Source organism: Myotis myotis, unplaced genomic scaffold (genome assembly GCF_014108235.1).
Source record: "Myotis myotis isolate mMyoMyo1 unplaced genomic scaffold, mMyoMyo1.p scaffold_m19_p_3, whole genome shotgun sequence".
In the NCBI taxonomy this organism is placed as follows: Eukaryota; Metazoa; Chordata; class Mammalia; order Chiroptera; family Vespertilionidae; genus Myotis; species Myotis myotis.
Genome location: NW_023416335.1, coordinates 212927774 through 212949320, shown reverse-complemented (window position 1 = coordinate 212949320; position 21547 = coordinate 212927774). Strand labels below are relative to the sequence as shown.

General features: G+C 59.8%; 1 protein-coding gene across 3 annotated transcripts in view; it reads right to left on the bottom strand.

Annotated features, from left to right (window-relative positions):
- TBC1D22A (TBC1 domain family member 22A) overlaps positions 1 to 21547 on the bottom strand; it is a 120964-nt gene that overhangs the window by 79162 nt on the left and 20255 nt on the right. For all 3 annotated transcript variants that reach the window (XM_036299155.1, XM_036299157.1, XM_036299156.1), the window contains exon 4: positions 18414 to 18593. In XM_036299155.1, coding sequence (XP_036155048.1) covers positions 18414 to 18593 — 180 coding nt within the window. The remainder of the gene's footprint in view (positions 1 to 18413; positions 18594 to 21547) is intronic.

The following is a 21547-nucleotide window of genomic DNA, read 5'->3' as shown; positions in this document are numbered from 1 at the left end:
GGGGTGACTTTCTCCTGATCATTGTTCCCATGCTGAGACCTCCCCAGTCACAGGGCTGAGTGGCAGCCATTTCTGTTTGCTCCACCCTGGTGATTCCCTGAGATGCCACCTCATCCAATTTGCAGCCCCACCCAAGCTGTGGGCAGTGGCTTTTGCATATGAATGGTCTGTCCTTGCTCAGGCTAAAATCTCTCAAACAAGCTGCAGCTGCATCAGAGAACACCAAACATGTCAATAAAAGGACCAAGGACCAAGGCCCGGCACCGGCACCAGCCTGCCTTGCTTCACAGCTGGGCCTCATCTGGGCACTTCCAAACCCTATACAAAGAGGAGGAATCTTCAGATCTCTCTGTAGCTCCTGCTGGGTGGCCCCAGGCAGTGGCTGACTTTGCACCTCCCTGGAGACCCAAGAGCCAGTGTACCCAGGTGGTCAGTGTGAGACCATCCAGAGTACAACTCTTCACATCCATAAGTGACACATCAAGGGGCAGACTCAATGAGCACCAAAGCCCCACTGAAGCAAGTCCTGCCCCATAAGGGTGTCTCCTGCACAGAAGCTCTCCCATTGTAGTTGCAACTGGTTCTCACAGCAAATTGGCCTGGAGGTCAATTCCTCCCAGTAATACCAACAGCAATCAAGTCTCAACTACAACAAGACTGTGCTTACAGCCCACAAAGGGGTGCACCTAGAGCTCCCAGCTGAGCCACGGGGCCCTATAGAACACCCACTACACAAGGCCACTCTACCAACTCAAGGAGACATAGCAGCTGTACCCAATACACAGAAACAAACACAGGGAAGCAGCCAAAAAGCAGGGACAAAGAAACATGTCACAAATGAAAGAAATGGAAGGAAGCAAACTACTGGATATAGAGTTCAAATCCATGGTTATAAGGTTATTCAAGAATCTTCTGGAAACCTCCAAAAAGATGGAAAAGGACCAGTCAGAAATTAATCATACACTGACCGAAATAAAGAATAATATACAGGGATTCAATGGTAGAGTAGAGGATTCTGAAAATCAAATCAACAATTTGAAATATGGGGAAGCAAAAAACACCCAATCACAAGAGCAAAAAGAATAAAGTATCCAAAAATATGAAGACAGTGTAAGGAGCCTCTGGGACAACTTCAAGCATACCAACATTTGCATGATGGGGCTGCCAGAAGAAGAGAAAGAGCAGGATACTGAACACCTATTTGAAGAAATAACGACAGAAAACTTCCCCCACCTGGTGAAAGAAATAGGCTTACAAGTACAGGAAGCACAGAGAGTCCCAAACAAGAGGAACCCAAAGAGGACCACACCAAGACACATCATAATTAAAATGCCAAGGGCAAAAGACAAAGAGAAAATCTTAAAAGCAGCAAGAGAAAAGCAGTTAGTTACCTACAAGGGAGTGCCCATATGACTGTCAGCTGATTTCTCAACAGAAACTTTGCAGGCCAGAAGGGAATGGCAAGAAATATTCAAAGTGATGAATAGGAAGGACCTACAACCAAGATTACTTTATCCAGCAAAGTTATCATCTAGAATTGAAGGTCAGATAAAGAGCTTCACTGACAAGAAAAAGCTAAAGGAGTTCATCATCACCAAACCAGTATTACATGAAATGTGAAGGGTATTCTTTAAGAAGAGGAAGAAGTAGAAAAAAAAGAACAAAAATATGAACAAAATGGCAACAAATACATACCTATCAACAATTGAATCTAAAAATCAAAATAAACTAATAAGAAATCTAATGAACAGAATAAACTGGTGAATAAAATAGAATCAGAGGCATGGAAATGGAACAGACTGATGATTCTCAGAGGGAAGGGGGTGAGGGCAGGGAGAGATTTAACAAAAATCTTGTATGCATGTATGCATTACCTATGGACACAGACAACAGGGCAGGAACCGGGTGAAGGGGAGTAATGCGGGGGGGGGGGGGGGAGGTGGAGATTAGTAATAATCTCAACAATAAAGATTTTAAAAATAAATAAAAAGAAGTCCACCCTTGCCACCATCCTAAGCACTCACTCCCTGAGTCATGGTCAGATCTCCTCTTTGGATACCCTGCCCCACCCAGGGCCTGAGGTAGCCCAGGGGACACACCTGCTCTGCATGACTGCCGTGAGGGCCCCACCCCCACTGCACTCTCAGGTGGGCTAACATTTGCTCACCTGCGCTCACAGAATGTCACAATTTACACAGGAGCCCTAGCCCCACCCTGCTCGCCTGTCAGTATCCTGCTCTCTCTGTCTGTGGAAGGGGAGCCCCGGGACCCCGCACCTGGACCGCTAGGAGCCCACGATGAACTGTAATTGAATGAAATCACCAAGAATAATTGTCACTATTAATAAAAGGAAAATAGGGGAGACAATAAAAAGCTAAGATGAAAATAAGATTTCTCTTTCTCTCAAGATAGGCAGCAACACTGGCCAAAGCAAAGCTTAAACCTCACTGAAATTAACTGTGAATTAGTACTTAGTACTAATGACCAGAAAGTGACTTTGCAAAATAGATTTTATACTTTAACTAGAGGCCTGGTGCACGAAATTCATAAAGGGAGGGAGGAATGTCCCTCAGCCCAGCCTACACCCTCTCGCAATCTGGGACCACTTGGGGATGTCCAACTGCCGTGGGATCGGGCCTAAACCGGCAGTGGGACATCCCTCTCACAATCCAGGACCACTGGCTCCTAACCGCTCGCCTGCCTGCCTGCCTAATTGCCCCTAACCACTCACCTGCCTGCCTGATCACCCCTAACCACTCTGCCTGCCTGCCTGATCACCCCTAACCACTCTGCCTGCCTGCCTGATCATCCCTAACCGCCTCTGCCTCGGCCCCTGACACTGCAGTTTCATCTGAAAGGATGTTCAGAATGATGTCCGGAAGGTCATTTGGCTGTACGGTCTAATTAGCATATTAGGCTTTTACTAGTGGCCCAGTGCACAAAATCCGTGCACAAAAGGGGATTAAAGAAAATATTTTAATATTGCTATTTGCCCTTTCTCTATAATAGAAGTGTCAGAGATGAGAAAAAATTAGTAAAATGTATATGGAAATCTTCCTCCTGTCAGAGTCTGGGGTGCACCATGGGACCCAGAGTCAAGTCCCCGCCCACCCACATACACCTCAAAATTGCGCGAGACCCAGACCCGGCCGGCACCCCACCTTGGGCTAGATCCGGATCCGGCCGGTCCCACCCTTGTCAAGCCCCAGCAGGCGAGGGGCACAGCCTCAGGTCCCCTGGCCCGGCACCAGTATGGGAGGTCCGGCCTGAGGTCCCCCAGCCCGGGCCAGGGCGGGGGGCATGCCTTGAGGTCCCCTATCAAGCTCCAACGGGTGGGGGGGCACGGCCTGAGGTCCCCTATCAACCCCCGCCAGGCAGGGGGCGTGGCCTCAGATCCCCTGGCATGGCACCAGGCGGGGGGTGTGGCCTAAGGTCTCCTGGCCCGGTGCCAGGACGGGGGACGCAGCCTGAGGTCCCCTGTCAAGCCCTGCCAAGCAGGGGGTGCAGCCTGAGGTCCCCTGGCCTGGCGCCGGGGCGGGGGGTGTGGCCTGAGGTCCCTGCTGATTGCTCGTTAAGGCTCCTTACGGGAACTCAGCCTCCGCTGTGGGTGCAGCCATCTTGTGTTACGGAAACCCCACCTCCATTGTGGGCACAGCCATCTTGTGTTACAGAAACCCTTGCCTATGCTGTGGGCACCGCCATCTTTGTGGCAGAGTGATGGTCAATTTGCATATTCCCTCTTTATTATATAGGACTATTAAAAAGATAATTTTACATTTTTAAAAAATATTTTTTATTGATTTTTTACAGAGAGGAAGGGAGAGAGATAGAGAGTTAGAAACATCGATGGGAGAGAAACATCAATCAGCCGCCTCCTGCACATCTCCTACTGTGGATGTGCCCGCAACCCAGGTACATTCCCTTGACCGGAATCGAACCTGGGACCTTTCAGTCCACAGGTCGACGCTCTATCCACTGAGCCAAACTGGTTTCGGCTAATTTTATATTTTAATATTAATATATGAAGAGTGCTGAGGGACAAGAACGCAGGAAAGATCATTGCCGACCAGAGTTTGTGGAAACAGGCAAACCCACGTCTGCACGGGCTGGGAAACATTACCACGTGACCACGCCCCCCTTGTGACAGCAGCACAACAACAACGCAGGGGTGAGACCCCGCCCAAGCCCGTCACCTGCACCTGCGGGCCTTCAGCACTCACCCTGCGCAGCGCCTCCCCGCCCTGGAAGTCCACCTCAGCAGGGCTCAGGAGCCACAGGGGGGCAGGCAGGGGCCGGGGACCCTGAACAGGCAGGCAGCCCCAGCAGGAAGGAGGATGGTCCAGGAGCCGAGGGGCCTCCATCATAGACCCCTGGAGCACAGAGCGCAGACGCGAGGCCAGCGTCACAGGCCATGATCCTCAGGACTCAGGAACACCCCCACCTCCAGTGGCTCCAAACAGCCTCATTACAGCGGAGCCCGCTGTGAGCTCGGGACCTGCAGAGAAGAAAGACTGGTGCCCGCAGAGCGGGGGGAGGAAGAGGGCGCCAGGGAGCTCCAGCTGCCACAGCTCAAAGCGCAGCCACTCCCCTGCGGGAACCGCAGCGTCACCCTCTGTCACTTGTCGCCCACGGGGGGATCATCACACAGGGACAGAGGCCAGACCGGCTTCCCCAGGGCAGGTCTGATCCCCGCGGCTCCCACCGACCCACAGAACAAAGCCGGGGTCGAGACTTCCACCTGCACCGACCCCGTGATTGTGCCGCTGAGGAAACCGAGACCTGGGCCGGGTCCGCGACGGAGGCATGAAGACGGCGGAGGCAGGGTTGAGCCCGAGGCCTCAGCACCTCCTCCGTGGCGTGTGCTCCTCTGCACCAGGCTCTGCCTCTCCGCCCACCTGCTCCGGCAGAGAGCCCCGCAGTGCGGCAGAGCAAGGACGCTCCGCGGCCACACCTGGCTTCCAGTGTGGGCTCTACGGGAGGGTGACCCTGAGAGGGTGACGTCGCCTCTACACGGTTCCAAGAACAGCTCCACGGGCCGCTGCACACAGCTCAGCACTCGCCTGTGGCGCAGCTGTGCGGCTGCTGCGTGCTCACTGCCCGGCCCGGCTCCCCGCGCTTCCTCCCCGGTGCTCCGCCTGCCCAGCCCCCACACCCATGGACATGACCCCACAAACATCGGCCCTACACAGCACAGGTCGAGCACACGTCAGCTGCCTGCACGGAGCCTCGTATTGGCAAACATGTACCAAATATGAGGTACATGTTCCCCTGCAGCCCGTGCTGCCCGCCCTCGGAGGCACTGCCCCAAGTCGCCTCACACCCCATCCCACAGACCTTCCTGGCCGGCCCAGCCACAGGCCCGGGGCCTCTCCGCGGCGGCCTCGGTCACCTCCCAGCCTGTGCCCAGCCAGAACAAGCTCGCCGGATATCGGTCACTGTCCACCATCCCTGGGAGTGGGAGGACAGTTGCTGCCCTGTGTCCAGGGTGCTTGGTAGCGAGTCATGTCTTGAGTCACAGCCAAGTGACCAGACTTGACACACAGCCTCCTATGGCCACGCTGCCCCGAGGCGGAGTCACAGGCTGGTTGCAGGTGGCCTCAACGCCTGGGGCCCACAGCCCAGCCCAACCTTGGCAGCAGATTGGGGATAAAGCCTCCATTCTTTTCCTTTCTTTTTTTTTTTTTAATCCTCACCCAAGGATATTTTTCCACTGGTTTTTACGGAGAGTGGGAGAGAGAGGGAGAGACAGAGAGAAACACCGATGTGAGAGAAACACATCGATGGGTTTCCTCCTGCACGAGCCCCGACCAGGGCCTGGGCCGGGAAAGAGCCTGCAACCAAGGTATGTGTCCCTGACCAGAATCGAACCCAGGACCCTTTGGTCCTCAGGCTGAAGCTCTATCCACTGAGCCAAACCAGCCAGGGCAAAGCCTCCCCTCCTTTTAACAACCCTTGCCCTAACCCAGGAGCCCCAGGGGGCCTAGCCCCAGCGGTGGACACACGGGGCTGAGCAGCCAACGAGGGAGGTGCGCCGTCATCCGGGACACACCGCAGGGCAGCACACCTGGCCGGCGCGATGGCTGTCACCCACAAACGCAGCACACGCCCTGTGCCAGGTCTCACACAGATGCCGCTGGACAGGCATACGGACAACGGGTGTGAGCCTTACAGGGAAGATGGACAGTCACACTTGATCTGCGCCTGGTATTCACCCCGGGGTCGGAGAGGGGAGCCATGCAGTTCCCGGCTGACTGTTCCCTGCACACCAAGCGGGGTGCAGGGCAGAGGGCCCCCGGGATGCTCCCACATGCCCACGGGGCCCTACAGCCTGTGAGGGCACTGCCTTCCTCTCCCCCGTGACTTCAGATGTCACCTGAAGACTGGTCCCAGGATGCTGTGCTGTTTGCTAAATCCCCGAAGTCGGCTATGTGGGGGTGTCTCACATCCCTGACAATGACCTGGGTCCTGCAAAAACAAGCAAACACGCTATTTTGGGAACCCACCCTGGACCCGGCTCCACCACCTAAGTCCCGTCCCCCAGGCAGCTCCGTGCTGTGGGCTCAGCGCACGGGCCAGGCCCGGGAGTGTGCGCCCACCACCTGCTGACCAGGACGGGACAGGCCCCCGAGCCAGCCAGGCACGGCGTCCAGGGCGGACCCCATGCGGCCGCACTCACTGGGCCTCTGCTGCGATCCTGACGCCAGTGGGAGCCCCGGGCATCGAAGCTGCCCCACAGCACTCCCGTGGGGGCGAGAGTCACGGGCCGGAGGCATCGCACTGTCCAGGGGCTGATGTCATCCCCATGAAAACGTCTAACCCAGGGCGGCGGCCAGGCAGCCGGGCGCGGGAAGGGGCTCTCGCCACCTGATGACGGGCCTAAACCCAATTATGCACTTGCTGTCAGGCAGAAGGTAGCTGCTCCCGGCGACGCCGCATCTGACAGTCCTGCATGAAGAACGTATCACTGGCCTGTGCTTCCATTCGTGTCAGGTGCACGACACAGGGTCCAGCACGTGTGCGGCTGGAAAGGCCCCCACACCGCAGGGAGCGGCCACCACCACACGGTCCCCTCGCTCTTTCCTGTGAGGAGGCCTTTACGCCTGACTCTCAGCGCCTTCACCTAAGCTGTGGGCAGCCACCTGCAGCCACATGCTGCGTCCACACCAGGACTGGGCACTGTGCCAGGGCCTCACCTTTGACCCGGCACCCATGGCGCTCAGCGAGCCCCCCCGGCACCCACTCTCCGCGCTCTGTGGCGAGCTGGGTGTTCGCTCGGGGTCTGGGTTTTGCTCGCGATCCCGCAGGAAGTGAGATGCTCGCTGTCTCCCTCTGCCGGACTTCGTTCACTCGCATAAGGCCCTCGGGGCCCATCCCTGTCGCCAATGGCAGGATGTCCATGTCCTACAGCTGAGTGAGGTTCCTGTGCCTGCATGCACGCGCATGTGTGCATGTGTGTGTGCACGTGTGAGCATGTGTGTGCATGCGTGTGTGTGCGTGCACGTGTATGCCATGTCCTCTCTCCGCTCACCCACCGGTGGGCGCTGGCTGTTTCCGTGTCCTGCCGACTGTACATGACGCTTTGATGGACACGGGGTGCAGATGCCTTTCCAAGCTCGTGTCCATTTTCTCTGCGTAAAAGCCCCGCTCGAGGCGCTCTCACACTGCATGTGCTCTAGCACTTACAACGCGTAGTTCATGCAGTGAGTTTCACCTCAACCCGAAGTCTCTTTTCACTTGAAAAGGGGGCGACCCCCTGCCATTTGCACCCTGTGGGAAATGACTGCACCCGCGCTAGTGTCGCCCGCTCCCGGCGCCAGTGTAGGCACCGCAGTGAGAAAGGGACCTTTCACGGGCGGAGCCACCTGCACACACAGGCACTTCCGGAAGGAGGGAGGTGGGGCTGCGGAGACCATGTAAACATTGCAGAGGTGGCTTTCTCAGCTAAACACAGCACAAGGAGACACAGTGAGAATGAGTGGTACCTGCTCCCAAGCTGGCAGTGCCGGGACAGGGAACCTGCTCTCAGTGTGGTTTATTCCTCACCCGAGGATGTTTCTCCACTGATTTTAAAGAGAGTGGAGAGTGAGGGAAAGACAGAGAGAAACACTGATGTGAGAGAGACACACCCATTGGTGCCTCCTGCACGAGCCCCGACCAGAGGCCCGGGCCGGGGAGGAGCCCGCAACCAAGGTGCATGCCCTTGACCAGGATCGAACTCAGACCCTTCAGTCCGCAGGCCAATGCTCTACCCACTGAGCCAAACTGGCTAGGGCTATGTTACATTTTTTGAATGCTATTAAATATGTCTAGATTTTGATTAAGCACATAAATTAAATGTTGACTTAGACAGGAATACAATTTTAACAACCATTTTAAGTAAAGATCATTTTGAAAACATTATACAACCATTAAAAGTGATGGTTATGAAGACTAGCAACAGGGGAAAGGCTTACGACACAGTATTAACAGGGAAAACGGGTAACAAATCACCTCTATACTCTCGCTGCCTCTACGGAAAGAAGAGGGTCTACAGAGAAAGACAGTGATGGCCGCGCAGAGCCGCGGTGGCAGCCCACGCCGGGCGCACCGCCACGCCGTCTCCTCAGCCCCAACACACGCCAGCGCCATCACCCCTGCCACACGTGCAGGGACGGGAACCAGAGGACGGGAAAAACCAAACAGAACCCCAGCCCTGTTAGTAAATGGCGAGGCGTGCCGAGGCCGCTGTGACCCAAAGCCCACGGTGTCCACTGTCCCCCCGAAGCTGAGGCTCACGGTGGCAGGTGGCAGGCAACTGTGGTTTCGGGCTTTGCTGTCACATGGCTATCCTTACTTCTAGACCCTAACACTGTGCAGGGGCCAGACTGCATGCTGGGGAAAAACGGGTTTACAAAGATATCCGTACCTCGCTTTTTTAGAATGTCTTCTGGTAAGAAAATGGCTTCGTTTTTTAAGCACTCGAAGCAAACGTGAACCCTTCCCTTTAGGACCAATTTACACACCGTCTAAGATGCCTGCGGAAAGCTACCGCCTGGTATTGACCTCTCAGGAGGTAGCCCAAAACCAAGACCAAAGCCTCGCCAGGCACCGCCTCTCTCCCCCCAGTGACCTCGGGGTAAAGGCCATTATCTTGAGGCCCTACAAGCCCAGTGTCTCCTTATTCTCAGCGCTGACCACAGTCTCCTCCGCTGTAAAGAGCTTCCTGCCTGTATTACATCCAGTCGTAATGCCAAACGGAATTATTCTCCTCTCCCCTGCCCTGCATTTCTATTCCTTAGACATTCCTTCCTGTTTTCTTCCTTTAACCAAGTGTGACTTAATCCTGTATCAGGTTTCTAAGAGGGAATCTGTCGTGCCCAGGAAGGTGAGAAAGCAGGTGCAATACAGCGAAGCCGGCGGCGGCTGCCACCTGCTGCCTCCCCCTGCAGGCCTCCTCCCTTTGGGGGTCTGGTCCCTTACAAAGGAGGCCCCAGGGAGCTCCCTCATCCCTGCCCCCATGGGACACAGTGAGAAGACACAGCCAGTGGGCCAGGCCGTGGGCCCTCGCAGACACCAAGCCCGCTGGGGCCAATCTTAGACTTCCAGCCTCCGGAACGTGACAAACACTCTATTGCTCATGGCTCAGTGGCTGAGCGTCGACCCATGAACCAGGGGGTCACAGTTCCGATTCCTGGTCGGGGCACATGCCCAGGTTGCGGGCTCAATCCCTAGTTTGAGGCTTGCAGGACCAAGGGCCCGGTCATAACCAGCCTCTGCAGTGAATGAATGCCACCTCAGAGGTGCCACACAGACCTGCACCCCGGGGACCCTAGGCCGTGAGTGAGTGCCACGCAGACCTGTACCCCGTGGACCCTGTGCCCTGAGAGTGAGTGCCACGCAGGCTTGCACCCCGTGGACCCTGTGCCATGAGTGAGTGCCACGCAAACCTATACCCCAGGGACCCTGTGCCCTAAGAGTGCCACGCAGACCTGCATCCTGTGGACCCTGTGCCATGAGTGAGTGCCACGCAAACCTGTACCCCGTGGACCCTGTGCCGTGAGTGAGCACCATGCAGACCTGCACCCCGTGGACCCTGTGCCGTGAGTGAGTGCCACGCAGGCCTGCACCCCATGGACCCTGTGCCGTGAGTGAGTGCCATGCAAACCTGTACCCCGGGGACCCTGTGCCCTGAAAGTGCCACACAGACCTGCATCCTGTGGACCCTGTGCCGTGAGTGAGTGCCACGCAAACCTGTACCCCGTGGACCCTGTGCCGTGAGTGAGTGCCATGCAGACCTGCACCCCGTGGACCCTGTGCAGTGAGTGAGTGCCACGCAGACCTGCACCCCGTGGACCCTGTGCCCTGAGAGTGAGTGCCATGCAGACCTTCACCCCGTGGACCCTGTGCCCTGAGAGTGAGTGCCACACAGACCTGCACCCCGTGGACCCTGTGCCGTGAGTGGGAGGCAACCGATCATGTTTCCGTCTCACATCGATGTTTCTCTTTCCCCCTCGGCCCTCCTCTCTCTCTCTAAACCAATAAAAACAAGTCGTTGGGTGAGGGTTAAAAAAGAGAGAGAATGCGATGCTCAGCTGAGCAGGTGACCACAGTCCACTGGACTCTGTTAAATGACAAAGCAAACCACCAACTCACATCCGGGCGCAGCACAGACCGTGCCTCACACTCTGTCCCCGCAGATCTGCTCCGCCTGGGAGGGGCGCCTGTGCCCCGCCGAGCGCCGCTCAGACCCCTGGTCCTGCCGCCCGTGTTTGCTGCAGGGCACCGACCGCCACCATCACAGCCCCCGCTCCTCTGACACGCCCCCCCCCATAGGGCAGTTCAAGGGGGAGGCCCACCCCACCTGCCCTCTCCTGCCCCATGAGCCCTGCACGTGGCCTCCCGGGAACAGAGGGCCTGGGAGTGGCAGAGTCTACAATGGCACCCACCCCCCTTTCTTCTCCACTTCCTGCTTTTCGTCACTAACACACTCTGCTTCCCTTCCTCTTGTAAGTCCTCGGGCCCCTGGGCTGAGCAACACCTGACGTCCCAGAAGGCCCCTGGAGCAAGGGGGCTGGGGGGCGTGGGCTCCGTGCATGTTCCCAGGAGAGGCAATGACCAGACAGAGCCTCCAGGGACGGGAGGCACAGTGAGCACGGCCTCTGGGTCCTGGAAGGCACAGCATGCTGTGGCAAGGAGGGCAACAGAAAAGCAGACAGCCTGCGCTCGGCCCTCTCTGGGCTCCTTCCCCGGGATTCCATGTCCTTCCATGTACCTGACACATAGCAAGCACTCAATTATAAGCTCACCACCACAACCCTCACACCACCCTCACACCACCATCCCCACCCCCACCACCATCACATCCCCATCACACCACCCTCACACCACCATCCCCATCACACCACCCTCACACCACCACCACCATCCCCATCCCCATCACCATCACACCACCAACACCATCACACCACCACCATCACATCCCCATCACACCACCATCACCATCACACCATCACCATCACACCAACGCCATCCCCATCCCCATCACACCACCCTCCCCATCACACCACCATCACCATCACACCAACACCATCCCCATCCCACCACCCTCCCCATCACACCACCGTCCCCATCACACCACCATCCCCATCACACCACCATCCCCATCACACCACCATCACCATCACCATCACCATCACACTACCATCACCATCCCCATCCCCATCCCTACCATCACCATCACCATCACCAACACCATCACCAACACCATCCTCACCACCATCACCGTCACACCACCGTCCCCACCACCACCATTATCACACCACCAACACCAAAGCCACCACCATCCCGTGCAAGGCAGGGCCAGGCCAATCCATCCCCTAAAAGCAATGCGATGCAGCATCATGAACAAGGTCCCCACTGAGCCCTGCTGTCCCAGCACCGCACACTGGGATGGACTGCCCATTCCCCAAACACACGTGTGCCCACAACATGCCAGACCCCGCCCAACCCACGAGGGCCACAGCCACCTGGCCGCTCGGGACCAGAGCTCAGGCTGCCTCAGAAACTCGACAGCCCTCTTTTTAAAGCACCTCATCTGTTTCACTAAAAGCACTTTCCTCAAACCAGAGCCGAGATGAAAGCAGGCCTCGGGGGCCCCTGCCCAGCCTCCTGAGAGCCTGCGTGGCCGTTGCTCCTGCCCTCTCTTCCACTAACAGCTTCCCAGCGGCACCGCGGGCCGGGGCAGGGTCCTCGCGCCCATCCCAGGAAGCCCGTCTGTAGCTGAACTGCACCAGCGGCCGCACCTGATTACACACTGGATGCAAACAGGACAGGAAGCCAGTGACTGGGAGGCGGGAGGTGCACTCAGCCAGGAGGAGGGGCAGGTGGGGAAAAGCAGGAGCAGGGGAGGGGCGGGGAGGAGGGGCAGGAGCAGGGGAGGGGCGGGGAGGAGGGGCAGGAGCAGGGGAGGACGGGGGAGGAGGGCGCGCTGCCTCCCAGGGCCAGCACTATGTGCTCAGGTGGCTGGGGCACTGACACGCAGAGGCGACACAGAAGCCACTAGGACCCTAGGAGAGGCGAGTGACCAGGCAGGAGGACCAGGGGTCAGGAGTGTGCCCACGCCGGGGGCCTCTGCTCTGGGCGGGCCGTCCCGGTGAAACCCTGCTCAGGAGGTGGGGACATACTGAGCTGCTGGAGCTCTGCTCTGGTCCCACTCAGGTTCCAGGCCCTTCTGAGACCCACCCTGCCCTCAGGGCACCTGCTCAGCACACACCTCCAGCAAGGCTGCCAGGCCGGCCCCTGGCCACACGCTGCGTGCCGCTGGCCTGGGTGGGGCCAGACCTGCAGGAGCAGGAGTGTCCTGGCCACAGCACAGAGCCCTCCCCAAGGCCCAGGCAAGCCCCCTGCTCCACGTTCTCCGCCAGGCCCCAGGGGTTGTGAGCGCAGCCCAGGAATGACTGTGACCAGCTCGCGCCCCTCTGCGCCGCTGTCTGACTCAGCCTGGTCATCTGTACACTGGGAGCAGGTACAATCTGGAGCAGGCAGCTGGCAGGCTTGGACTTGTGGGAGCGGGGGGGGGGGGGATGCACATGTTTACATGTATATACATGTGTGCATGCGCGTGTTTATATGTATAAGAACCCAGCATGGTAGCAACGGTGCAATTACTTGGGTCTCCAGCAGTTCCCCGTTATCCACGGCCCCGCGATGTCTGAGGCCTGGGAGAGCGCCGAGCCCTGTGCCCAGGTGTTTCCTGTGCGCACCTTCCCACCGGGAGGAAGCTCCTCCCGCCTCTTTCTGAACTTCAGACTGCCAGCGCCCTGCACGGGGTAGGGGGGCTGCTGAGGGAGAGCAGGGGACTTGAACACAAGCTGCGAGACCAGGAGAGCCCATCTGATAATGAGCCGCACTGAGTGACGAAGGGCGGGGCGGCATCAGGGACGGTTCCGTCGCCAGGATGAGAGGGGCCGGGAAGGAGACCATCGCACCACGCAGACAGCGTGCACTTAAACTCTCCCACTGCTCCTTCCTGGGAGCTTCTGAGTAATATTCTTGGACCCCACTGACGGCGGTGGCTGAGCCCGCGGAGAGCGCCCTGCCGAGGAGGGACTGCCGCACCCCAGGCCTCTCCCAGCACCTGTGCCTCCCCGTGACATGGCGCGTTCCTCGGGCGTGCTCCGTCCGTGTCCGTCAGCTGTCCCCAGTCCTCCCAGCCCCTGGGCTCCGGGTGACGGTCTTGGCTTGCTCCGTCTCCCCAGCTTCACGTCCAGCAGGCGCCGGGCCCACCGCCTGCCCTGCAGAGCCTGGAGAAGTGACCACCGGACCTCACCCACTTCCTGGCGTCCCCCGAACGTCCTCCCTGTCCCTGCTGTCCCTCCTCGTCCCCACTTGCGGGCAGCAGCAGCCTGAGGACTGTGCCTCGGCCCAAGGCCCTCTATAGGCCCCGCTCAACAGTCCTCAGGGCTCGTCCTTCCACAGAAGGGCTGCCAGGCTCCGCTCCTCGGGCCCAAAGCCTCCCAGAGGCCTGGCGCTGCCCTCCGGTGCACTGCCCCCCTTCCCTGCCTGCCAGCCTCGGGACCTGTCTCCTGTGCAGCTGGCCTCCGCCCCCAGGCCTGGCTCAGCAGCTGCTCTCCGCTGCTCTGGCAGGAGCGTGCACCTCAGGCCGTGCCGAGCTGGCCGCCCTGGAGCCTCCTCCCCACCTTCCAAGGCCTGCTTTGCCGGCCTATGTGGCTCAGAGAGGTCACAGTTCAATTCCTGGTCAGGGCACAGGCCCAGGTTGCGGGCTCGATCCCCAGTAGGGGGCGTGCAGGAGGCAGCTGATCCATGATTCTCATCATTGAGGCTTCCATCTCTCTCTCCCTCTCCCTACCTCTCTGACATCAATAAAAAATAATGTTTTTAAAGCCGCTTCCTGCCCACACCTGCAAGTACAGCAGGACTTGATCCGTCGCTTCCTTCCCCATTGGTTACAACGCTGACGAGACGCTGATGGAACTGAAGTCTCGCTTAGGGCACGTGGCCCGGGTAAACTGGGTGACAGGTCACTCCGCCCCATGGCGGAACCTGCGGACGAGGCCAAGTGAGGACGGACCGCAGCCTACGCCAAGGGGCCTGCAGACTCCCCCACAGCAGCTGCCCCCCCTCAGCGCAAGGTCCACGTGCACTCAGCACCCCCAGCAGTTCCTAGATACTGCCTGGGCGTGTCTGTCTGTCTCCCTGAGCCAGGGCAGGGTCTGGCCCCGTTTCACCGGCGTCCACACCAGCAGCAGAGGCTCAGGAGTCGCGGTTGAGTGAACAAACTCGGCGACGCCTTAGGCCTGTTCCCGCCTGTGTCACAGGCCCCTGCAGGCTCGGTCCCGGTGCTGAGGCAGGAGGCCGAGGCACCTGGCCAGGTCGCTCCCGCCCTGGCAGAGGCTGCACGGCCGCCTCGTCCTGCCTCACGCCGGCAGCTGCCCTCCAGCCCAGGCCCTGCAGGGGCATCCAACCGAAATCCTTGCTTTCAGAGTGAACACTGCACACCCACCACCAAAAACACAAAACACACGTCACCACGTCGCGCCCCACATCGGAAACACCTGTGAGCGCTGACCATCTGGAAGCCAGACCAGGGCTCCCCGAGGACACGTCCGTGTGCCTGGCTCGCTCCTCTGTCCTCAGGGCTGCGTGTCACACACCCGCCTCACACACCCGCCTCAGGCCCCACTCCCCGCCAGGGACACCATGTCTGTGTCCTGCCAGGTTGCTCCCACTCAGCCGCCGGGGTCACGCCATGACCTCTGAGTGCCCCTTCCTGGGGTCGGCCTTCTGCGGCTGAGCCTCAACCGAGGACATTCTCCCATTGGTTTTTTAGGCAGAATAGGATGGAGGGGGAGAGACAGAGAGAGAAACATCGATGTGAGAGAGACAGAGCGACTGGGTGCCTCCAGCATGCACCGGACCAGGATGGGGGTCAAGCTCAGAACCCAGGCATGTGACCTTGACCAGAATCAAACCCAGGACCCTTCAGTCCGCAGGCCAACGCTCTAACCACTGAGCAAAACCGGCCAGGGCTGAGCAGCAGCGTGTGATGAGTGAACTGTGAGTCTGCTAGGGCAGGAGGAGCTGCCCCTGCGTTTGCCACTTCCATCCCCAGCTCCCAGCACACAGACCACACAGACGCGGCGCCTGCGGGACAGGATGCGCTGGGGGGGGGGGGGGGGCGTTTCTGGGCACTCACCCGGCTGCGTGCTTCCCACGGCAGACACCTGCCACTACATCTTCCCCGTAACATGAAGATAATGCTTCCGCCGTCCTTGAAGCTACTGTACGTACGTGCCTTACAAAGGCAGCAACGTACTGCCTGTAATTTCTCCTGCCACTAAGTAAAACCCAGTAACTACTGAACTCTGAAAGATCTGGGTTTAGCTTTTTGTTGTTAGACATGATGGCTAAATAGAATTCTGAAGAAAAACCCATAATCCTGCCAACCGAACGAAGAACCTGATGTTGAAGTGTTACCTTCAGCCTCTCACGTTTCCCCAGTGGCCGTAAAGCTCTATCTTAGGTGTGATTTTGGTTTCCAAAAGTGACCCCAATGACAACACCGCGAGGAGGCTTGCTCAGGACGCAGAGCCTGGCCCGGAACGGGACTCCCATCAGTCAGCCTGGCTTCCGAAGCCTCGCTCCTGGCCCGTCAGAAACCACCACACACGCCTAGGAAGTCCCTGCAGACCGCCTGGCGTGCCAGCGCCTCACAGCGACGTGTCTGTCCACGCTGTGGAGTCAAGTTGCAGGGCCACAGGCCAAGGCAAATGGAAACAAGAAAAACGGACTAACTTTCCTGAGTGCCCACTGTGTGCTGGCACCCCTGCCCACTGTGTGCTGGCACCCCTGGCCCTGTGTGCGGTATTCTGCACCTAGAGCTGCTATCGTGCCCACAGAGGAGTGAGTCAGCCACCGGCTCAAGGTCAGGGTCCCGGTGAGGAAGCTGCAGAGAGAGCCCCACCCCACCCCTGCCCCCGCAGGCAGCCTGTCCCCTGAACCTGCGCTCACGGCTGCTCTGACTGGCCCGCACCACCTGTGGGGCAGCGTGTGCTGGTGGCTACCGCACACGCTCAAACCACACGTGACTGGGAGGCGGGAGCACCGAGTCCTGCGCACAGGCCGTCCCTCCTCGCTGGTGGTAAGACGCCCGCCCAGTTCTCAAGCTGCCCCTCCCCACCAGCCACACTGGGAACACCTGGGACGCCTCCAGCACCGGGCGAGACGGCATGCGAGGTGCAGCAACAACAGAGTCCGGGTCACCCGCGTGCCCACCAGGAGGAGCGGTCGTGCCGGGCTCGGGGGCACACGTAGAGCTGGCACCTCCAGGACCGGAGGGAAACACACTGCTCATGGGGACAGAAAATACATCATGCCAATGCACCCACCGTGTCTCTAAGACCCTTCTGAACCCCAAAGGGAAAGGAAAGCTGGCCCCTGGAGCCTGAGGCATCGCCTGAGCCACGTGACCCAATGGGCCTGTCACCGCTGGACACGCCAGTACACGGTGCTATGACCACCAAGGACACAAATGACTGGCCCACGTGTCACTGGAGGACGCGGGACCCCCCACACCGAGGGGCCTGTGCTCTTCAGAATGTCAGGCCGAGACCACACCGCAAGCGGGCGCTGCTCCAGGGTCACGGAGGCGAGTGACGTGGCGGCAGACACCACGCTGTCCCAGATTCCAGACCAGAAAGAAGAAGAAAGGACATCACGGGGACAATGGTCCAGTGAACGTCGCCCGTGGACTAGACAACAGTGCCCATCGACGTTACACGTCCTGACTGATGTCGCTGGGACCGAGAGAAAGTCTTTGTCCTGAGGAGACACACAGTGACGTTCTCAGGGGCCAGGGGCCACAGAGACCACGGAAACGGGTCTGGCACAGCACTGTTCCTGCAACGTGTCTGCAAGCGTGAAGCTGGGCCTCCACTGAAGGTGAGTGTGGCGCGTGCACGGGCATCTCTGCAGGAAGATGCTGGGACCAGCCCGGGGAGGGCTGGGGAAGGAGAGGACCCGTCCCCTACACCCCTCACTGCACTGTTGTGTCCCACGTGCACACGTGCAAAAGCAAAGGACAGGACAGGAAAGCCCACGTGAGACTGGTGCCCAGGGCAGCAGCATCTCACACCCACAAGGCCTCGGGGCCCAGGCGGCTGCCTCGGCCTTGGCCAGGCTCCCTCCTGCCTGAGCTGCTCTGTGCTGCCCATCCACGGGCCTCACGCGCCACCTGGTGGTGGCACAGGGCACTGCCAGCCTCAGGCTCTGAGCCCTCAGAGCTCCAGCCTGATGACCTGGTGACCATCCTGAACGCTCCAGCGTCAAGCGAGCGGCCTAGCCCCGCAGAACAGCAAGTCAAGACAACCAGAACACTCCAACCCCCAGGCCTGTGGAGTGGCTCTCCACAGAGGGAGACATAAATGAGGGATGTGACCCAAGGGGATTCCAGCAGACGAGCGAGCCATGCCTCGGAGCGTCCACGCGGCGCACGACCCACAAGCAACACTGCTGGCCACACCCGCCCTGCTGGCCGCACTGTCCCCTCCTGGCTGCACCGCCCCTGCTGGCCTTTGCCCCCTGCAAGGCCCTAGCCTTCACGCTCTGCCCCAATAAGGAGGCCCTGCAGGGAGGCGCAGACTGCAGTGGTCATGACGCCAGTCACCAGCGCCGCGCCCAGGCTCACAGTGACCAGCCAGGTCCATCTGCCCAGCCGGGCAGAGCTCACCACGGCAGCTCTCAGAGGCAGGAGGGCCCCTGGGGCTTAAGGAAAAAGAACAGGAAGTACTCGATGGAATCGCACTGGAAGCACATGAACTACCACGTGCACACGAGGTGAGTGACGGAGTAAGAGCAGTGGTGCCACGGACGGATCGGGTCCTCCGAGAACCGCCTCGCTCAGAAGCAAGACTTACCCAGGTCCGTGTTGGGGCCGGCCAGGAGCTGCTTGAACTTGTCGAGCCGGGAAGCCTCTCTCTCACTCAGTGCCGAGCTGCTGAGGGTCCCGGGGTCGGACGTGCTGCCCAGGGCCACGACGGTGGCCGCGTGCGGGAGTGACTGGGACCTGTGCAGAGGGGCAGGGCCGCTGGCACTCTCTGCGGGGGAGAGAGAAGGGGGTGAGGGGAGGGGAGGGTGGCCACGAGCCACTTCCCCGTGAACGCTGGGGTCAGTGTCTCCTCCCACAGCGCTGAGTGGGGCAGGCCCTGGTCTCCGGAGCAGGAACTGACCTCGCTAACGCCTGTGAGGTCACCCCTCGCTCTGCTGGCGCAGTGTCACCCACCATTGAAACAGACACGCCCCGCAGCACAGCAAGACCAGACAAACAGAACACTCCGGACCCCTGGCCTGACAGCAGCCAGGACGCCCCCAATCAGGCCTGCGGGGGGCGTGGCCCAAGCATCTGTGGGTGCAGGCAGGGAGGAGGGGCCTGCGGAGCTGCCGGGGCCTGAGCCAGAGGAAAGCTCATCGCCCGTTAAGGGGACGCAGTGCGAAGAGCACTGAGGACGGCAGGCAGAGGCTAGGGCATGCCGGCGACCGGGACGCTGTGCGAGCAGGCCCCTGCCCCTGCCTGCGCCTCCCAGGCCTCCCTGCGCCATGAGGAGCAAATAGAGCCAACCTGCTGCAGATGGGGGCGGGGGGGGGGGTGCCGACAAGCACAAGCTGGCCCTGCCCAGGTGGCAGGGCCTGTGCCCAGGGAGACACCACCCGCAGGGGTGAGGTGAGAGCATGCCAAATCCGCAGCCCAGGACCAGGGACAGCCCAAGGGAAGAGCCATAGGCCTTCGGGTCATTCGACAAAGAGCCACCAAGACCAACCAGGGACAAGCAGCAAGAGGCACGGCGGGCTCTGAGCCCCGTGGCTGTCACATCTTCCAACGGCAAGTGGACGTGGAGTAAAAATAATCCCACGGAAACAGGACGAGGAGCGAGCCCTGCGGAGGAAGGTGCTGACGCCGTGCCCGGAGTGAGCTCATTCCAGCAGAAGGGGAGGGGAAGGCCGCATCCGCGGCCTAGGGGCAGAGTCTGGCCCAGATAAGCTTCCAGAAAAGCCTGCGAAGTGGGCAGAGCAGGGAGCACTCCCACTCGCCTGGGGAGCGCGGGCAGGACCGGGCGGCCTCAGGCTCTCTCCCCAGAATCCACTCCTCAGCCACATCTCAGGAGCCACAGGACCGCGCCAGCAGGAGGCTCAGGCCACAGTGGGCAGCGACGGTGCTGGATGGCACGCACCTGCACTCAGAGACGAGCCGGGGCCACGCTGAGGCAGGGAGGACCGCGCACTCCTGGCAGAGCACACAGTGGGCCCGCAGGGCGGAGGGATGTGGAAGGTGACAGTGGCGTCCCGAGGAAACAGGAAGACCGGCACCAGGTCTCCCTGCTACGGTGCGTAGGAAACACGGCAAGTCCCCGAGGGTCCCTGAAGGCGGGGTCTAACCGCCACCTGTGGGCAGCCACACCAGACCCCGTGCGTGGCTCCGACATGGTCAGCGACGAGGACAGCTGTCACCTGGCCGTGCCCACTGAGCCTTCCCAGCCACAGATGTGCTTTCCCAGGAACCCAATGGCTCCCTAAAACAAGCAAGTGCACCTGACTCAGGCACGAGGCCTCCTCAGACGGTCATTAGGAAAGTCAGGGCAGCGGGCGGTGTGGGGCGGGCGCGGAGGCAGCTACGAGCCCAGGCGGCACCGTCTGAGCCCCAGGCCGCCGTCCACCCAGGCCGAGTGTCGCAGCGGATGCAGCAGGCGGGCCCCGTGGACACTGCACAGGGGACACCTGCTCCCCACGGCCGCACCCATGACAGGCCTCCAACATAAATGCTGGCGTGGCACGTCACGGAGCAGGAGAGGCAGTGCTGACTGGGCCGTCCGGGAAGTGGAACACTCCAGGACATGAATTACAAAACACTGTCATGTAAGCAACAAAGTGAAATGGAAATCACAGCCGTAGCCCGTGTGGCTCAGTGGATAGAGCGTTGGCCTGTGGACTGAAGGGTCCCAGGTTCAATTCTAGTCAAGGGCACATGCTCGGGTTGCAGGCTGGATCCCCAGTAGGGAGCATGCAGGAGGCAGCCGATCCATGATTCTCTCTCATCACTGATGTTTTTCTCTCTCTCTCTCCTTCTCCCTTCCTCTCTGAAATCAACAAAAATATTTTTAAAAATTAAAAAAATAGAGTCATAGGTCCTCCTCTGAGCAGAGGCCTGGCCTGGGATGTCCCTGTGCAGGGACGAGGGGGAGAGCCTGGAGGGTGGGGAGGGCAGGGCACAGTGGGAGGCCCGCGGTCGCCAGGCCCTGAGGACAAGCTAGTTCACTTCAACAGCGTTTATGGAACGACAGCGGACACCAACAGAAACAGGGCCCTGGGACGAGGCCCATCTTCTGGGAATTTGCAGACGAGGCTGCAAACATGACCCTCCTCAGGGGCAGGAGGCCTGACCTGCCGGCTGTGACTCCCCGCCGGGAGGGCTCACCCCCTGGAACCCGCAGGCATCCCCTCCCCTCTGAAGCCTTCGCCGACATGCCCCCGCCTTCCACACGAGACTGAGCCGGGGCTCCCACACTGGGTGCTCCTGGATCCTGTCCACCGCCGTGTCCCATCCGCCTCACGGAAATGACAGCATCCGTGCCCCGCGTCTCCCGATGGAGTGCCAGTTGGCACACAGACCGGGACCAGGTCCCTGAGAATCAGGCCTGCCGTGTTCTCCTTCGTGCCGCCGCTGAGCAAGCTGAACCTGACGACACGCCTGGTGTCCTGGCACCAGCCAGGTCAGTCTCCAGAGGACCAGGAGCGCCTGCTGTGCACCTGCGGGGGAGCTCCCGTGGGTGGCCCATCCTGGGCACGAGGGATGTGGCACAGCAACCTGACCTCCACCCACTACATGCAGTGGCAACACCCAGCCCCAATGTGACCACCAAAAATGTCCTGAGACCCTGCTCCATGTCCCCAGGGGCAGAACCGCCCTCTAGGTGAGACCAGAGTGAACACAAGACCCCCACACTCTGGGTGAGGCCCAGCCCACAGCACTGGCCCGTGGCGGATGCTCAGGCACTGG